Raw genomic sequence first — 17125 nt, 5'->3', positions numbered from 1 at the left:
GCACAGGGGCACGCTCCCTGCCCTGCTCCTGCTGGCCACACCACTCCTGATCCAAGCCAGGATGCCACTGGCCCTCTTGGCCACCTGGGCACCCTGCTGGCTCGTATTCAGCCGCCTGTCGACCAACACCCCCAGGCCCCCAGAGTCCTGAGCAACTTGCAAACTGCCTCAAGTGTTCAGATGTTTGGCTGGGCTGAATGGATCCTCCTGCCATTTGGGGGGTTTGAGGACAGCTAAAATTTCAGATGAACAGGAAGGTATCGACTGAGCTCTGAGGCTTTTGAAAACACTATTTTACGGCATTTTATTTAAATGGCTTCAAAAACAAAGAGGGGAGTGGAATTTGGACACGGTGAAAGCCCGGCAGAGGGCACAAAATATTATTCCAGGCTCGTGCTGTTTTGCTGCGAAGCCCCCCACGCTGCTCCCACCAGCTCTGCCATCCCAGACCCTTCGGCTTTAGTTACGGTGGTGGCATCAGGTAAGGATCCCCTCTGGGAGCACAGAACTGGAATCCAGCAAGGCTGAGCCGAGGCTTCAATAAAACTGTCGAGGGAAGCAGAGCCGCTGCGGGCCAGCAGCCGAGCGCTGCCGAGGGAGGAACCCCCTACAAGTCTATTAGCCAAATACATGGGAGAGAAATAAAAGCACTCAACGAACAAAACCCTCGCAGACAAAGCGGTGCGAAGAAGAAAGCAACCCTCTGATAATGAGGCCCGGGGAATGAATGAACCCACCGAAGGCTCCATCTCCTGATGTCAGCACAACACGCGGGGAGATGCTGCCCGGGAGGACAAGGCACGCATGTGCTGAACGGGAACTTTATCTAAGGTTTGGTCTCTGATGTTGGGCTTAATTCTCAACATCCTCTAGTTTGCACGACTATTTCTGCAGAGCAACGATAAGGACCACAAAGAGACCTGAAGAGAGAGCTCATTTACCCGGAGACAGCGAACCGCAAAGCTGTAATTGTACAATCACGCTGCTGCACCGCTGCTGGCACAACAAATCCACGCAGGCACTCCGAGCAAGCACCTCTTCCTCGGTGTAGCTTACACTGCTTTCAACATTGCATAATTAAGCCGTATAACGATATACGCCCAAAATACCACAATTATTTTGGTACACCCGAAGAGCCACGCGGCTCCAGCCGGTTTCCCACGGAGAGTGCCTTCAGGAGGCAAAAATCCACTGCAACATCACCCACTTTCGGCAGGCGTGGGGTCAGTCTGATCCCGGAGAGTTACACGTTCAGCCGACCTCCTCCCCATGAGGAGCAGCACCTTCATCCCACGTGGCCTCTGTAACCGCCCCAGCCGCCGCGCGTCCTCCGCTCCAGCCCCCGCTGCAGCCAGAGCTGCTCACGCCGTACCTGGATCCCTGCTCCTTCGGGGACCGTTATCTTCCACACGCAGTTGAGGCTGTTCAGGTACGGCTCGGGGAAGCCAGGGGACAGGATGGTTCCTTTACGTTCGGTCAAATTTCCACCACAGGGCACTGAAATAAGCAAAGCAATGCTTGAACATGGAAGGACTTGGCTTTATACTAAAACATCCTCTTTAAAACACCAAAAAAAAGCAAGCGGAATTGGCCGATGAGTTAAGGATGAGATCGGTATGAACAATCCCCTTTTCAGCAGATCTCTCCTATAATTTCTAACAGGGGCAGCATGGTCCGTGGGTGCGGGGAACGCTGGCTGCATCAGCCCACAAGACTGGTTCTTTAGGAACTGCTCGCCTCCCCAGAAGGTGAAAGCAGCTTTCAGACAGATCTCATTTCTTCCAGCTTCTGCCCCAGGTCCTGCAACTGAGTACTGGATCAAAAGGTCCCTTCCCTGACATTTGGGGTTAACTTGTTCATGAGCAGGCCTGGCTTTTGCACCCAAGAGGCATGAAATAGTTCTTCTGTTTTGTTGGTGTTTTGGTTTTGTTGTTGTTCGCTGGGGTCTTTTTTTAACCATCCCAAAGGATGTCCCCGAACCCAAAGACACCTACCCACACAGGTGGGCACCGAGACGTTCCACTGCGCCAGCGCCCCGGGCATGGTGAGGCACTCGATGCTGCGGGAGCCCTGCAGCGCGTACCCGGCGCTGCACTCGAACCGCACCACCGCTCCCACCGCGAAATCGCTGCCCAGCCGCCGGCCGTAGCGAGGCTCCGGCACCGAGCTGCACTGGGTGGCACTGGTCCGAGGAACCGCTGCAGACAGGAGAAACCAGCAGGTTGCAAAGCAAAACCCAAACAAAATAAACTGTGGTTAGAGCAAACATTTTGGAAATATTACGTGCCAAATTCAAGATCCATAAAAACCAACACAGGAATCCGATTACACCTAAAACCCGAAGAGTGAACCCAAACATCACCATCGAAAAGAAAAAGAAAGAACATTTCATTCCAACGTCTGTCAATTCAAGCGATACTTGAAATAAAAGCAGCTAGGACACGACAGAACCACGCGTGCTTTCTGAGACGCGACTGGTTGCCTTCAGAAAATTTATCATCACATCAGAAAGGTCATCTCTAAATAGGGAAACCAAGGCACTCAGCAATGACTTCCCAAAAAGCTGGTTTGCCACAAAATGCTAGAGCCTCAGCAGAAAACCTCTGAGGCTTCTCAGCTCACTCAGCCTCACTGCTGTAAAGGACAGCAATTTTAAACGATCTTCTTCATGGTGAGAAAGGTAAGAGAAAGAAAAGGGGAATTTAAGTTGTGATGCTGCATCACCAGCTGTCGACATTGCCCGCATTCCTGTTCAGGGCTGGAAACAACAGTCAAAGAAAGAAATGGGGAGTCTGACAGATAGGCGAGGGGAAAAACAAGTCAAAGAAACGGCTGTTGCTGAGGAAGAAATCAATTTATATTTTTCTCTGAGTTGCTTTACAATTTGTTAGTGTTTAACACCTGAATGGCTGGAAGGGGGGGAAACATGAAGACTGTGAGCCCCTTAGCAGTGTTGTTGGATCTTAATTTGACTCAGATGGGTGAACGTCAAACCCGCTGTCAAAGGCATCAGCAAGAAGCTGGGGTCTGGGGTCTGGGCAGGGGGACGGGGGGCAGAAAGGAGCCACTTAGGAGGCTGCACTATGGGCAAATCCAAGACAGCCAAAATACTCATGGATCCGTACCCACAATACTCATGGATCTGTGCCCAATATACTCATGGATCTGTACCCATAATACTCATGGATCTGTACCCAAAATACTCATGGATCTGTACCCAAAATACTGTTGGATCTGTACCCACAATACCCATGGATCTGTGCCTAAAATACTCATGGGTCTGTGCCCAAAATACTCATGGATTGGTGCTCACAATACTCATGGATTGGTGCCCAAAATACTCATGGATTGGTGCTCACAATACTCATGGATTGGTGCCCAAAATACTCATGGATCGGTGCTCACAATACTCATGGATCGGTGCCCAAAATACTCATGGATCGGTGCCCACAAAACTCATGGATCTCAGATGACCCCAGCTCAGCCTTTCGTGACAGCCCAGCGTGGGCTTGGCCTCTCTCCAAACCATCGCGGCTGAGTGCTTGACCCTGCAGCTCCGCTCTCCGGGCCAGGCTGCTTCAGGCTGCCCCCTCGGGGGGGACCTGGCCCGCACCGACCCCTGGATGGGGGAGGCTTTGGGAGAGCCGGCTCCTCGCCTGTGTGCAAACAAGAATACAGGCCACTACAGCCTGGCCGGGCAGATCAAAACCAGGGCTGCCTCTTCCTTCTGCTCTTGCTTCCCATGCAGGAATCACTGTGTGTGCAGCTCAGAACCGGCACGCGGGAAGGAGGAGGGAATTTTACCAATTTAATCGAAACCTCTGCTTTGCTGAAATCTTTAAAGATTACCATCAGAACGATGGTTGTTTTACAAAAATCAGGCAGAAATTCAAGAGACTGGATCTCTTGATACTAGAAAATCCAAACCGTGCTTCACTTCGCCCCCGGAGAAGGCACAGGTTGCCCCTGCTGTCTGCCCCCACCTTACAGCAACGTGCGTGGAAGAGCCTGGCTGAACCACGGGTAACTACGCAGAGCACATGGGGGAGAAAGCCCTTCTGTTCTCCCACTGTTCTGTGCATCACTTTCTATTTACTACTTTAAATCTGTAAGCGGGACTCGCCCCGTGCAATGCAAGCTGTTACTGAAAGGATCAAGGGGCAAAAGTTTGACAGCAGGAGACCTGAGCCCATGGCACGCAGAGAGGGAGGATTTTACAGAGCTGCCAGACAAGCGCTCGGCTGCTTACACTGAGAAAGGTGCTAAAACGCCAGGGAGAAATTGCTTGGGTATAAATCTCAAGAACTCACTGTGTACTCAGGGCATGATTCAATGAGGTGCTTCGGATACTAATCCCGGGATGCGCAAGGGCTGAGGCTGCGTGAAAAGGGAGGGTCTGAACACAAAGGACCCGCAGGAGCCAGACAGCCCGGCCAGCTCACTGCTCCCCAAATCATCTCAACCTGCTGCCATGTTTCCCGTTCAGACAGAAAGTGTGCAAGGACCCACAGACGCCAAAAGCAGCTCAGGACACCTCAAGACATCGCTGTCCTCGTGAGCATTATTTTTGGGACTGACCCGAGGACATCTCCAGAACACAACTGCACTCACCTTGGTAGACAAAATGAAAACCTTTGGCTGTAGATTGACCCTTGGAACTGAATTTGATGAGAATCTGGTTGGTGGTAGCTAAGGGCAATGATTCACCTAGGTGAGGAGAAAGAGGTAAAACAGGAGAGAGAGAGATTACAGGTTTGCTACACAAGTGGGCTGCCCCCAGCAAGGCTGTATTTTGAGCTTGCTTTTCCCCACAGCAGCAGGGACACGCTCCCCACCTGTATGAGAGCCCGAGAGGGAGCTGAGGAGCCGGGAGTGCTGGTTGGGGCCATCGTGGACTTCAATGACGTCGTTCAGCGCGGTCTGGAAGAAGGCGAACTGCCCGAAGACCACTGCGAAGAGAGGGAGCAGCCGTCGGGGCGGGCGGCGGGAGGAGCGGCGCTGCCGTCCCCGCGCAGCCGGGGCATTTCAGCTGCTTTCGTTCCAGGAGCTTGGCAAAGATAAGAAGGCCCTGACTGACAGCCCTGGAAGATGGGAGCCCTTTATTTATCCACAAAGTAGGCATAACAGAAGCAGCAACCAGCCTCCCCCGTGTTCACTTGCCAGGACGCTTTAACACTGATTCATAGGCCGAAAGGGATTATTTTATGAATCATCCCATTTGCCTGCCTACAGAACACAAGGTGTATAATTTCACCAACTGGTAATTATTATTTATTATTTGTATTGAACCTCTGTCATGAAGCGGGCTCCGGTTGGGTTAGGTGGTGTACAAAACCCGAACAAAACAACGATCCCTGTCCTGAAGAACTGAATTGCTGGGCTGAACCCCTCTGGTCAGGGAGGACCACTGCTAGGGAGCGAGGATGCTCGCGAGTTTATGCACAGTCCGTCCTGAGCCCGTCTCCAGAGGCTGCTAACGAGGGCGCCGTGCGGCGCTCGGGGTCCTACTGTGTACAACGGAAAGGCACCTAGGAGCAGGCAGAGTTATAAAAGGGAGAAATAATGAGAGGATCAGAGCTTTTTTTTTTTTTTTAGCTAGAGCAAAGAGACTTCAGTTACTTATCCTTATTTTTCAGACCATAGCAACAGGTTTTTTCCTCCCAAATCTCCACTTAGATTTTTTTCCTCCCCTTTGTCTCCTCTCCCGGCTTTGCATTTTCAAGTTGTAAGTGCCCAGTTGCAGATTCACAAGCTGAGAGGCCTCTTGCTGTGAAATTCATCATCCGCCGAGCTACAACATTTGTTTCCTGCACATTCAGGTTTCCAGCACAGCTTTGATGCTGGGATCACTGAAAAAGTGGCGACCGCGCACCCCGATGCCTGCTGTACGCCGAACGCGAGAAGCGAAGGAGATGGGAAACACGTAACGCTCGCTAATGCTTGTCCTGCTTGCTTTTAATGAAGCTCCTGAAAGGCAGCAGGCGGAGAAGAGAAACGAATTTAGCTGTCGTCCTACTGTAGGCAAAAGTTAGACTCGCAGATCAAGACTGCCTAGCCCTCTGGTTATTGGGTTTAAGACAGCATCCAGGACTGCCATAGTAAAACGGGTTAGGAGGTGTAAGAGAACAGCACAGCAATCCATCCGCGAGAGGCAGGAACCCGGCTGTAGCCTACAGGCACACAGGTGGAAGGGCAAATCGAGTCTCCTCGGTTCAAGAAAGATGAGGAACTCCTGGAGAGAGTCCAGAGGAGGGCAACAAGGATGATGAGGGGACTGGAGCATCTCCCCTACGAGGAAAGGCTGAGGGAGCTGGGCTTGTTCAGCCTGGAGAAGAGAAGGCTGAGAGGGGACCTCATCAACACCTACAAATATCTCAAGGGTGGAACTCATGAGGCCGGAGCCAGACTCTTCTCAGTGGTGCCCAGTGCCAGGACAAGGGGCAATGGGCACAAACTGAAGCAGAAGAGGTTCCAGTTGAAGATGAGGAAGAACTTCTTGACTTTGAGGGTGCCCGAGCCCTGGCCCAGGCTGCCCAGGGGGGCTGTGGAGTCTCCTTCTCTGGAGATATTCAACCCCCGCCTGGACGCTGTCCTGTGCCCCCTGCTCTGGGTGAGCCTGCTTGAGAAGAGGGGTGGCACTGGGTGAGCTCCTGAGGGTCCTTCCAACCCCTCCCATTCTGGGATTCTGTGAGTGGAAGGAGCCCGTAACTGATGTCCATATGTGGTATCCTTGTGTCACACCTTGCTACCTTGGCATGGAAACCACAAACAACTGGAAAGACCATAGGGACCGAACAGATCGATATAATGTGTTGAGAAGCAGTATCAAATAAAAGAATTTAGAGACCTTCACCCACCAGGGCTGCCAGCACAAGCTCTCTTTAAGATCTTCAACTTCCCTTCAAACAAGAAACTATGTTAACTGGTACTAATGTCCAGGCAGCTGCCTCAAAGGTCTCTGGAACATCCATCATTCTTGTGTTCAAGTTCTGACCAAAATCAAGCAGCACCAGACTCTATAAAAAGAACGCTGGTCTGTTTAAATGTGTCTGGTTTTTGTTGGATCTAGTTTTACAATTTAATTTACATGTTATTTAAAAATAAAAAATAAATCGTAAATACCAGAGCTGCACGTCTACCAAACTCTACATTTGCGTGCTTCTCCACGCAGACAGATTATTTAGCACCACGGTTAGCATGTCTTTATGGAAAATACATGTTGTACTCTCGGAGGCCCTGCGAGGCTGCCACTAGCATTAATCACCGTGAATTATTTTTTGCTGATTTTTCAACTCCGCATGACTGGATATAGTGCAGGAGGCTGTAGCGAGGTGGGGGTCAGCCTCTTCTCCCTGGTAACGGGTGATGAGACAAGGGAAATGGTCTGAAGTTGCACCAGGGCAGGTCTAAGTTGGACATTAGGAAAAATTTCTTCCCCGAAAGGGCTGTCAGGCTCTGGAAGGGGCTGCCCAGGGAGGTGGTTGAGTCCCCATCCCTGGGGGGATTTAGAAGAAGGGTAGATGAGGTGCTTAGGGCCAGGGTTTAGTGGTGGGATGGCAGGGGTAGGGGAACTGTTGGCCTTGATGATCTTAAAGGGCTTTTCCAACCTAAATGATTTTGTGATTCTATTCTACGATTCTATGAACTGGAAGGGGAATGTCAAGATAGTGGGTTGTGTTAGATTTGGGGTTTTTGTCACCTCATTTTTGATAGATTGGGAAATTCAGAAAACTCCCATCATGCCTTACTGACTACAGCAAAGTATAACTAGCATCCAACAGTGCCGACCTCCCTGATTCCCAACTGCATATGCATTTATTCTACTGCTTTGTTCAAACAAAAAACCCCAAACCAGAGTTGCACAGGCAGTAGGACAGATTTTCAAAACCTGTCCAAAAACGCTACCGTAGTCCTTCGGCACAACGATGAAGTACAAGCAGACTTGTCCGCTGGTGTAGTTCTGGGGGTAATTTGGAGAGAGGACAATGCCGTCCGAGCCTGTGTACTGACCGCCGCAGGGCGCTGTAAGAGAAAGTCAAGAAGAGGTCACCGAGTGTACCCTTAGCAGAGCCTGCCTTGGACACCAGCCTTTTCCCGCTGCTCCGAGATCCGCCCCTGCCCACGCGCCGTCACGCTGTGCGACGTCGGCTGCCCCCGGCCACCGCCGATTCCATGCTTCAGGCGTTGCAGCTCTCGCTGCAAGTTCTTATTAAGAAGAGTAAGGCTGATCCTAAGCTGAGTTCATGCCTGCTTCACATTTAGTTACCCCTTAGCCTTGCCATGGTCTTGATAATGGCTGTGGTGGTGTAGCCCAACGTGTGCTTTGCATGGCTCTCCACCCCAGCCTACAGCTCAGGACCTGACAGAATGAGCTCCTACTCTTTTTGCCCTTCCTCAGCAGCAGGAGCCTGGCTCCCAGGAACGGCGCCCTCCCCACCAGCGCCTTTCCGAGTCAGAGATTTCATTCTTCCAGCCACCACAGACTGACACCTACCTCTCGATTCACTTCTCCAATTAAGAAGGTCTGACTGCAAACCCATCATTTAAATCATTTTCTCATTAAGCCAGAAAACAACACAAAAACCCCACAGAGCCCCTAAGAAAAAATTGCCTTCTGTTTTCTCGGCAAACTCTGACCCTGCTCAGGAAAGCACGTGCTCCGGGGTTTCGATTAGCAGGGACCAGGTTAAGCAAACATTGAAGCGGCTGCCTGAGTCCTGCCCTGCACCAGGGCTCAGGCTTTGTCATGCACAGAATCTCTTCTGCCCGGTTTTCTCGGCCTCTCAGAAGATGGCTCAAGAAAATTCATGTAAGTTAGCTCCTCCTGACCCGAGGGCGTTAAAAAAAATGAAAAATTATGAAACACTGAGAAAAAAACCCCACCTCTGCCTCCTTGCAAGCAGTGCTCTGCAAATGTAGCATCAAGCTTTGCATTAGAATAAACTGCTGAAGTACCTGGTGATAGGCAGATCCATCCTTCCCTGCTCACCTCTCCCCTTGGGCCTTACCTGTACAGGTAGGTCGAGGTTTGTTCCACGTGGGTTTTCCGTCCCCTCCCATTATGCAGGTCAGCGTGGAGACCCCCTCAATGTCGTACCCTCCGTCGCAGTAGTAGGTAATCGTAGATCCCAGCTTCAGATCCGTACCCACTCGTGTGCCATTCTTAATTGACCCAGGGTCGAAGCAGGACTCCCGGGGATTTTCTGCAAGAGAGAATTGCCAAGATCTTTACTGGTCTGATACAGCTATTCCAACATTTTGGTCAATGGTGTGGTTTTTGGCTTTTCTCATCTGGGATTCTCACTTAAGCATCTTGTAAAGACTATTACCATTTGCAGGGTTCAGACTGCAAGCATTCTCTCATGCTGCTGAATCTGAGGAATTACATGGGGCGGCTTCTGGCCCAGACCACTCTCCGATGCTCAGCTCCAGCACCAGTATACTGGAAGAAGGAAGGCGTCACTTCACGCCCATTTACTGGTACCCAAATCCAATCGACGAGGCAAAGCTTTAGCTACCTACACTCGCTCTCCTTTCCTGCACAGGGGACGGGCTGCAAGGAACGCGGCAAACCAGGGCACATCGACGCAGACTGAACACGCAACGTATTTCAGATGTGCTACATCTGCTCCCATTATCTCCTCGGCACCTATCATCCCCGTCTCTAAGAGCTGTCTGCTCTCACCATGGAAATACGCAGAGCCATGTGCTCGCTGGTTGACTCTCCAGATGTGTAGCATGGCTGCAATTATGGCAAAATGATTACAAGCAGTTAAGACAAAATGAAGACATTTTTCTCTCTGTTCACTATGCCCTGCAGAGTTAAAAACCCCATTTACATATGAAAATTCCAGTAAAGACTACAGAGCTGTCAGGGCTCAGATATTTCTTTCCTTCTTCTTCTGAGGGCTTTTTTCTTTTTTTTCTTCTTTTTTTTTTTTTTCCTGCATGAAATATAATTAGAGGCTTTGATTAATCCTGCTCTTTTGTCATTTGGAAATTGCTCATTAAAGATGAGGGCTTTTCTGAGAGCACTGGGTCTGTGAACAATTATAATGTGTTTAAGCATTAAATCACGGGCTTTTAGTATTTGGGGAAGGGGTGGAGGGAAAAAGTAGAAAACAGTAAAGCCCCCAGATCTTGCTTTTGTTTCCTTGTTTGCAGTGAAAAACAGGATTAGTTTTATGGTTTCCTTCACACAACAGCTGTACCACCAGCTAGCGACCCAGGTAAACAGAGCGCGAAAGGACGTGCAACGTTTCTGCCAGGAACAGCTGCCCTGAAATCCAGAAGCGAGGCCGCCGGTTTTTCCTAGAACACCAGTTCCCCATTTTGGGAGCCACAGACCCACCAACCCTCAACGCTCCTCCCAGACCATCACACGCTTGTATCGTCAAACATTAAGTCACGAAGCCCTGGGTTCTTCTCTGCGTTAATCGTGTCTTGCTGCACAAACTTTGGACACGCCGCTTCTCTTCTGAGCAACCCTGCTCCCCAACCAAGTAACACGATGTTCCAGTCGATCTGATCCTGGGAACAGACACACACGGCCCTAGAAGCATAAACACCGCAGCATTCAAAAGAGAGCTTTGATGCTTAGAAGATGACGGAGAAGACTGGCGATCTAAGACAAAAGAAGTCAACAATTATTTTTACCCTGCTATTCCCTGCGTGTGATCTGACGGTGGGTCCTGCTGAGACGCCAGCTAGGCGCAATCGAGAAATCTTGATTATCTTGGTCAAAACCAAAAAGCTTGTTTCAGTCACAGCACTGGAAAGCAAAAACAAGTCCTTGGCTCTCTGGTCAGCTCAGATGAACGTGTTCCCTTCTCAGTCATCCTTACGCTTGTGCGACACCAGCCGTAGTTGGAGAAGCGAGCCTTTACCCCTGCTGCGAGTCAACGGAATATTCCTGTCCAGACTGATCATCCCAGACTGGTCATCCCAGTCCACAGGGGTGACGAGTTGCTTCTGGGCATCAGTCAACCACAGCCCTGAAGATATGCAGTGCAGTTGCATGGCCAGAGTCCACTGCAGCACCCAAGCCATTGGCAAGTGTTAATGCTTCATCTAGTTTTCCAAAACATTTTTTCACTCCACAAGCCTTTATTTCTCTGAATTGCTAATATTCACTTTCATACCCTTTCATACAAAAGCTGCACCCAACGGCTTCCTTCTGACCACTTTGTGCCTCTCGTTATTTCGAACGGCCTCGCTGCCTTTCATCTAACAAGCTGATGTGGCTTCAGCCTGTCAGTCAGGCTCCCACCCGGATGTCAGACGTCTCAGCCATGTGCTTGATCTCACCCTCTGCTCTTGCTTTGAAAAATCGTGACATTCCGCACGCCGGCCCCTCTGCAGACTGCTGAAAAAAGGGCGCTGGCTGATTGCTGAGCAGCAGCCCCGCTGCTTTCCTTGTGTTTTCCTTGCTCTTAAGCGCTTCTCTGCTCCCTGGAGGGCCCGTGCCTTCAGGGACACCACTCAACTTAGGCGAGGCTGCGTCCTGCAACACGCATCCTACGCACGTCTCCAGCTGAAGGCTCCTCTGCAGATGCACTGCCCCGATGATCCGCACCAGTAGGCTACAAAGGGAGGCAGGAGCTCAACTTGAAGGAAGTATTTGGTTGCGTGGTGACAGCAAAAGACTTGTAGAGGAATGTGGGAAAGCCACAGCTTTCCCAGCCTTTGATTTATTGGGCTATGAAGTGAGTACGGCACAGCTTGCCCATTTAGAATTAACGTTTTATTTTCACTCAGACACTTCAGAAATTGAGGACTTCACCCTGATGTCCCAATTAACATGGATTCAGGCTGCCAAATGCTTAGAAAAGAGTCAAGACAAAAATGCCATGAGAACTGGCTCATTAGTCCACAGAACGCAGAAATTTCCTGTGCTTCCCCTCTCCTTTCCCAAGGAAAACTCAAAGCCTCCACGAGCTCCTAAGCCGGGAGGTCAGGCTTGCATCTGCATGTTCGGGAACAGCTCCACCAGAGAGCGGCTGCCCACCCAGTGCCTCGTGAACTCCGCGTCTGTGAACGTGTGCAAGCCTTTATCAAGGGCTAAGCTTTAAAGCAACACCAGGAAAAAACATGTAGAAGACTTTGTCTTCCACAACAGCCACCATATACTGAAGACAGGACAAATCACATCAGGATCTTGCAGACCAGGGGCAGCCTTGGCCTCCCGAGCAGCTTGGCTGCTGCCAGCCCAGCTCTCCAGGAGCCCAGCATCCTCCAACGCATCCCGGTAAATGGATGACCTTTCCCAGAGGACGGATCTGTTTTTTCAAAGCACAGGTTGAGCGTCATCTCCTATTTCTGACCACTTTAACAGCAAACGGTGCTGGATGTTGTTAACGAGCTCGCCTTGCAACAGATTTCACAGAGCAGTGTTTCTGTGGGGAATTTCCACCTTAAATAACCCGTAAGTAATGCTGAATATATGTTTATAAGCTCAGGATAGGCAAAACAGTTCTGGGGAAATTGTAACGGATTTGAATTACGGCTTGGGGTTCGGGGTTTTTTTTCTTTTTCATTCCTGTGGAAGGGTGAGAAGTAATCAGTTTTGCTTCATTTGCTTTCAATTTCACGCCTCTTCACTTCTGGCCCACAACAGAAACGGGAAGCATGAGAAAACCTCCCGCTTTGGAGCATCCGACCTGGGAACGCCATCCTGCCCTGGGCCCCAAGCGGGAGGAGCCAAAGCCACGCATGCCCCTCGGGTCCCCATCGGCACCCACCCACCGGCGTAAGCTGCTCGGAAGGAGGCAGCGACTGATGGAGCCTGAGCCGCTCGGGGCCCACGGCAACAGGTCCCCGACACCCAAAATATGGGGAGGGGCAGGGAATAATTTGGGAAAAGCTCTCCAAACGACTAGCCTGCCCTTTGCGTTACTAACAAAGTGTGGTTCCAATTTAAAAGTATCGGTCTATGAATAGGTAAAATGTAGCTTAATAAATCTGCAGTTTGCGAGATACTGCAATGTAAACTAATTATTGGAATCCAGTTGATTTCCCAATGAGAAAAGATAACCTTCACTTCAGAGATTCATCCCGGGCCAAATTTAAAAGAGTCTCTGGTAGCGTTCTCTGCCAGCGGCAGCTTAATGGAAGACCCTCATGCCAAGGGGTCTTTTAAATTGACTGGAAACAGGTCTTGAGGCTTACCCCGTGTTGCTGTGCAACCAGCAATCTCCCAGGCTTAACTAGGACACACAAATGCTGTCTTGGTTCAAACGGTAGAGATACAGAGTTAAAGCCCTTAGTTTTCTGTAGCTGAGGCACTTCAAAGAATTCTTAAGCAACAACTGGAACAAGAGATGAACTCCAGGTTTATTGTGAGCCATCTCTCTCCTGTGTTTAAGTTTTGTTTTGTAACCGTCTTTCCTATGTTGTAATCAAGAACTTACCCCCTTGCTTTGTTGGACTCATGCTGGTTGGGCTCAGGTGAACCTGCTCCGAAGACGGCGCGCTGCTGTCACCGAAATGCCAGCATTAGCTAAGCTGGCATTGCCAACGGGCACCTTGTTAAGGTTTATTATATCTTTGACAGACCTTGAACGGGACGCCCGAGCACAGCCTGAACCCGAAAATCTCCTCCCTACTGCCAAGTCATCCCAAGAATAAATTCCTCCCCAACTGAAATCCCCACCATTGCATTTAAGTTTCACCCGACCCTGTGAATCAATCCAAGGCGTTACGCAGGCGGAAAACCAAACCTCTGCCCATTCAAGCGTGCACAGGGAGAGTGCGCTTACGGTTTCTTTGCTGGTAACCTGAGTTTGCTTTTGCATCCCGCTGCACGGCCGAGAGGGCACCATGGGTGCAAAGCAAGAGATCGGAGCTCATCTATCGGAAACGCTGCCGGTGTGCTGTGTCAGCGCAGCTGAACGGGGAAACGGCCTGGCTGAAGATCTGCCCTCCAACACCTCCCATGGCATTGCTGCGTTCCCGCTTCGCTCTCACTGCCATGCTCTATGCAAAAACTGGCATAAATAAAAGCCAAATCCATTCTTCTCTCTCTGTTTTCCCCACTCCTCCCGGCCCCAGAGGACAGCTTTCTCCTGAAGAGCCATTGCCCCCAAAACAATTCCGAAGGAAGCGCTGTGGCTGTTTGAAATTCAGCCGATGCCGCGTAGCTGCAGGCCAGCGACAGAGTCCCAGTCCCAGGGAAGATTCCTGAGTTCAAGGAGGGACTGACAGATGGCTGCTTGGGCTTTTTTTCCCCAAACATTACCAAAAGAGGACTACAAAGCCCCCAGTAATTAACAGTATTTCACACACAGCTGGCGTCGGTGATCTATGGCATCCAGGGAGGTAGGGGCAGGAGCCGGTGGCTGGGAGAAGGCGGCGTCTTTAACTGTACTTGGGATTCCACACTGGCAAGGAGCTGAGCTCGGTGTTTGATTTCCTTTCCCCCTCCTGCATTTCTTTTCTTCCTCCTTTGACTCCCCAAAGTTCTATTTTTTTGCCGCTTCTCAGACTTGAATCCCAGGTTCCTTTTAAAGTGTGGGGAAATTAATGAGCAAACTTAAAGCCTCATTCTTTTCTCCCAGCAGTTTGGCTTTGTGGGAAGAACGTAGGCGCGATTAACGCTGGAGGAGAAAAACGCATCGCCCAACCACCCTAATTTAATGAGATTTCATTTGTCAACTACTTTGTGGCTGCCCAAAAAGAAAGGGGAAAAGAAGAAAACCCCAAGACTTTTAATTCCCAGTAAAATGAATTCTAACGAGAGCAGAAAACTTTTAATCTCTTGAATCTTAAGCAGCGCTGATTGTCTTTGCCTCCCTATTTCCTAACTTCACTAGGGGGAAACTCATCTGTTCAGCATAACTAAGAGAAATTGCCACTTCACTATCATCTCCCCTCTGGCCAGGTAAATACAAAAGCAGGAACTGGAGACAGGCGATGGGAAGAGCGAGCTGCCCCAGCACCCCGAGGCGGCAGGACTGAAAACCCAGCAGCAGCCCATCCACTCTCTGTTCTTCCACCTACCCTACGCACAAACAAGGAACACGCGTTGCCAAAGCCTCCCTTTTCCCCCCCGTCTCCCAGAAGAGCAGTGCCACTTCTCAGCCTGTTCCACTGACACAGAGCTAAAAGCACCCAGGGAAGACGCTAACCACTGCCCCCGCCTCTCGCCACCAGAGCTGGAGCCACCAAAAGCTTTTCCTTCCACCTCAAGCAAGCAAGAAAAAAAACAAACCCCACAGCTCTAATAACAGATACCTGTGAACTGCTCTGTTCATTTTACTAATTATTAGTGAATTTAAGTGGATGCTTTAGAATCTGAAGTGAAGCAAAACGCACGTATTTCAGGAGAGCTCCACTGCCTCAAGAGAGCTGAGCATCCACCTCCGCGGTCCTTGCCTGCAGATACAGCCACCCAGTCATTTGGGATGCCCTTGAACGACAGCATCAAAAATTGTGACCGAGCCCCCATGTGTGTCTGCACCTCCTGTGCTTGGACAAAGCCACTCTTGCCTCTAAGAATAAATCTTAAATCCATGGCAATCTGGAGCATTCCTAATAACCCGTTCAGCGCTCTCTAGCACTCTGAAAGCTCAAATCTTCAATGAAGCGGCGCGTTCTGCTCACTAAAGAGAGGACAGGACTATTTAAATTCAGCGTGGAGCAAGAAAGATTATACAGAATACAGCGGGTGCATAAATATATATTTTCTGTGAATCTCCCTTGATTTTCTTTAAAGAATAAAAAAAAAAGTAAAACCTTTCTTCTCTGTCCATGAAAGCCCCACAGAAGCAGCCACACGTGACTGACCCTCAGCCACGTAACTACTTTTATACTGCTCTTACCTACCTTATGGACCCTGGCCCTCCTGCTAGCCTACAGGACCCCCTCTCTCCAACTCCCAATTTTCCCTCCTGCACCTCTCACTCAGCTTTGGCGGCAGCAGAGCCAACAGCAGGATCACTGCCTGAAGAGAGGTTTCCACAGTTTCTAGAGCTTCTCCCATTTGGTTCAGCTAGGAGGTTTAACCTGAGAGTAAGTGCAGGTAAAATCCCACGTATTTGCTGAGTCAGCTGGGCCAGGCGCCCCCTGGACAACTCTTACCTGTGTAGTCGATGACAAATCCGGTGTTGCTGACCGATGCATCGCTTCGGAAAGCAAGGAAGAGGCTGTTGCTGCTGCTCTCTATCCTCTCGGGTAGCTGGGAGCCGTAAAAGCTTCCGATCAGGGGGCTGAGTGAATCGGGGCCATCATAGATATGAAGGAAATCATAGCCAGGCTCCAAACTGAAGCTGCAAAGCCAAAGGAAGAGTGCTTGAAGGAACACCTTCCATGGCATTGCTGCGTTCCCGCTTCGCTCTCACTGCCATGCTCTATGCAAAAACTGGCATAAATAAAAGCCAAATCCATTCTTCTCTCTCTGTTTTCCCCACTCCTCCCGGCCCCAGAGGACAGCTTTCTCCTGAAGAGCCATTGCCCCCAAAACAATTCCGAAGGAAGCGCTGTGGCTGTTTGAAATTCAGCCGATGCCGCGTAGCTGCAGGCCAGCGACAGAGTCCCAGTCCCAGGGAAGATTCCTGAGTTCAAGGAGGGACTGACAGATGGCTGCTTGGGCTTTTTTTCCCCAAACATTACCAAAAGAGGACTACAAAGCCCCCAGTAATTAACAGTATTTCACACACAGCTGGCGTCGGTGATCTATGGCATCCAGGGAGGTAGGGGCAGGAGCCGGTGGCTGGGAGAAGGCGGCGTCTTTAACTGTACTTGGGATTCCACACTGGCAAGGAGCTGAGCTCGGTGTTTGATTTCCTTTCCCCCTCCTGCATTTCTTTTCTTCCTCCTTTGACTCCCCAAAGTTCTATTTTTTTGCCGCTTCTCAGACTTGAATCCCAGGTTCCTTTTAAAGTGTGGGGAAATTAATGAGCAAACTTAAAGCCTCATTCTTTTCTCCCAGCAGTTTGGCTTTGTGGGAAGAACGTAGGCGCGATTAACGCTGGAGGAGAAAAACGCATCGCCCAACCACCCTAATTTAATGAGATTTCATTTGTCAACTACTTTGTGGCTGCCCAAAAAGAAAGGGGAAAAGAAGAAAACCCCAAGACTTTTAATTCCCAGTAAAATGAATTCTAACGAGAGCAGAAAACTTTTAATC

The 17125-nt window shown here is 50.1% G+C and overlaps 1 protein-coding gene across 1 annotated transcript in view; it reads right to left on the bottom strand.

Annotated features, from left to right (window-relative positions):
• The window catches only part of CSMD2 (CUB and Sushi multiple domains 2), a 328671-nt gene that overhangs the window by 74941 nt on the left and 236605 nt on the right, over nucleotides 1–17125 (bottom strand). Inside the window, 7 exon segments of the mRNA XM_009634976.2 lie at nucleotides 1373–1497; nucleotides 1995–2198; nucleotides 4612–4707; nucleotides 4836–4949; nucleotides 7906–8022; nucleotides 9009–9203; nucleotides 16078–16265. Coding sequence (XP_009633271.2) covers nucleotides 1373–1497; nucleotides 1995–2198; nucleotides 4612–4707; nucleotides 4836–4949; nucleotides 7906–8022; nucleotides 9009–9203; nucleotides 16078–16265 — 1039 coding nt within the window.

This window comes from Egretta garzetta, unplaced genomic scaffold, assembly GCF_000687185.1.
Source record: "Egretta garzetta isolate BGI_Z169 unplaced genomic scaffold, ASM68718v1 scaffold243, whole genome shotgun sequence".
NCBI classification, from domain to species: domain Eukaryota; kingdom Metazoa; phylum Chordata; class Aves; order Pelecaniformes; family Ardeidae; genus Egretta; species Egretta garzetta.
The sequence above is the reverse complement of the archived record's forward strand: the minus strand, read 5'-3'. Positions and strand labels throughout refer to the sequence as shown.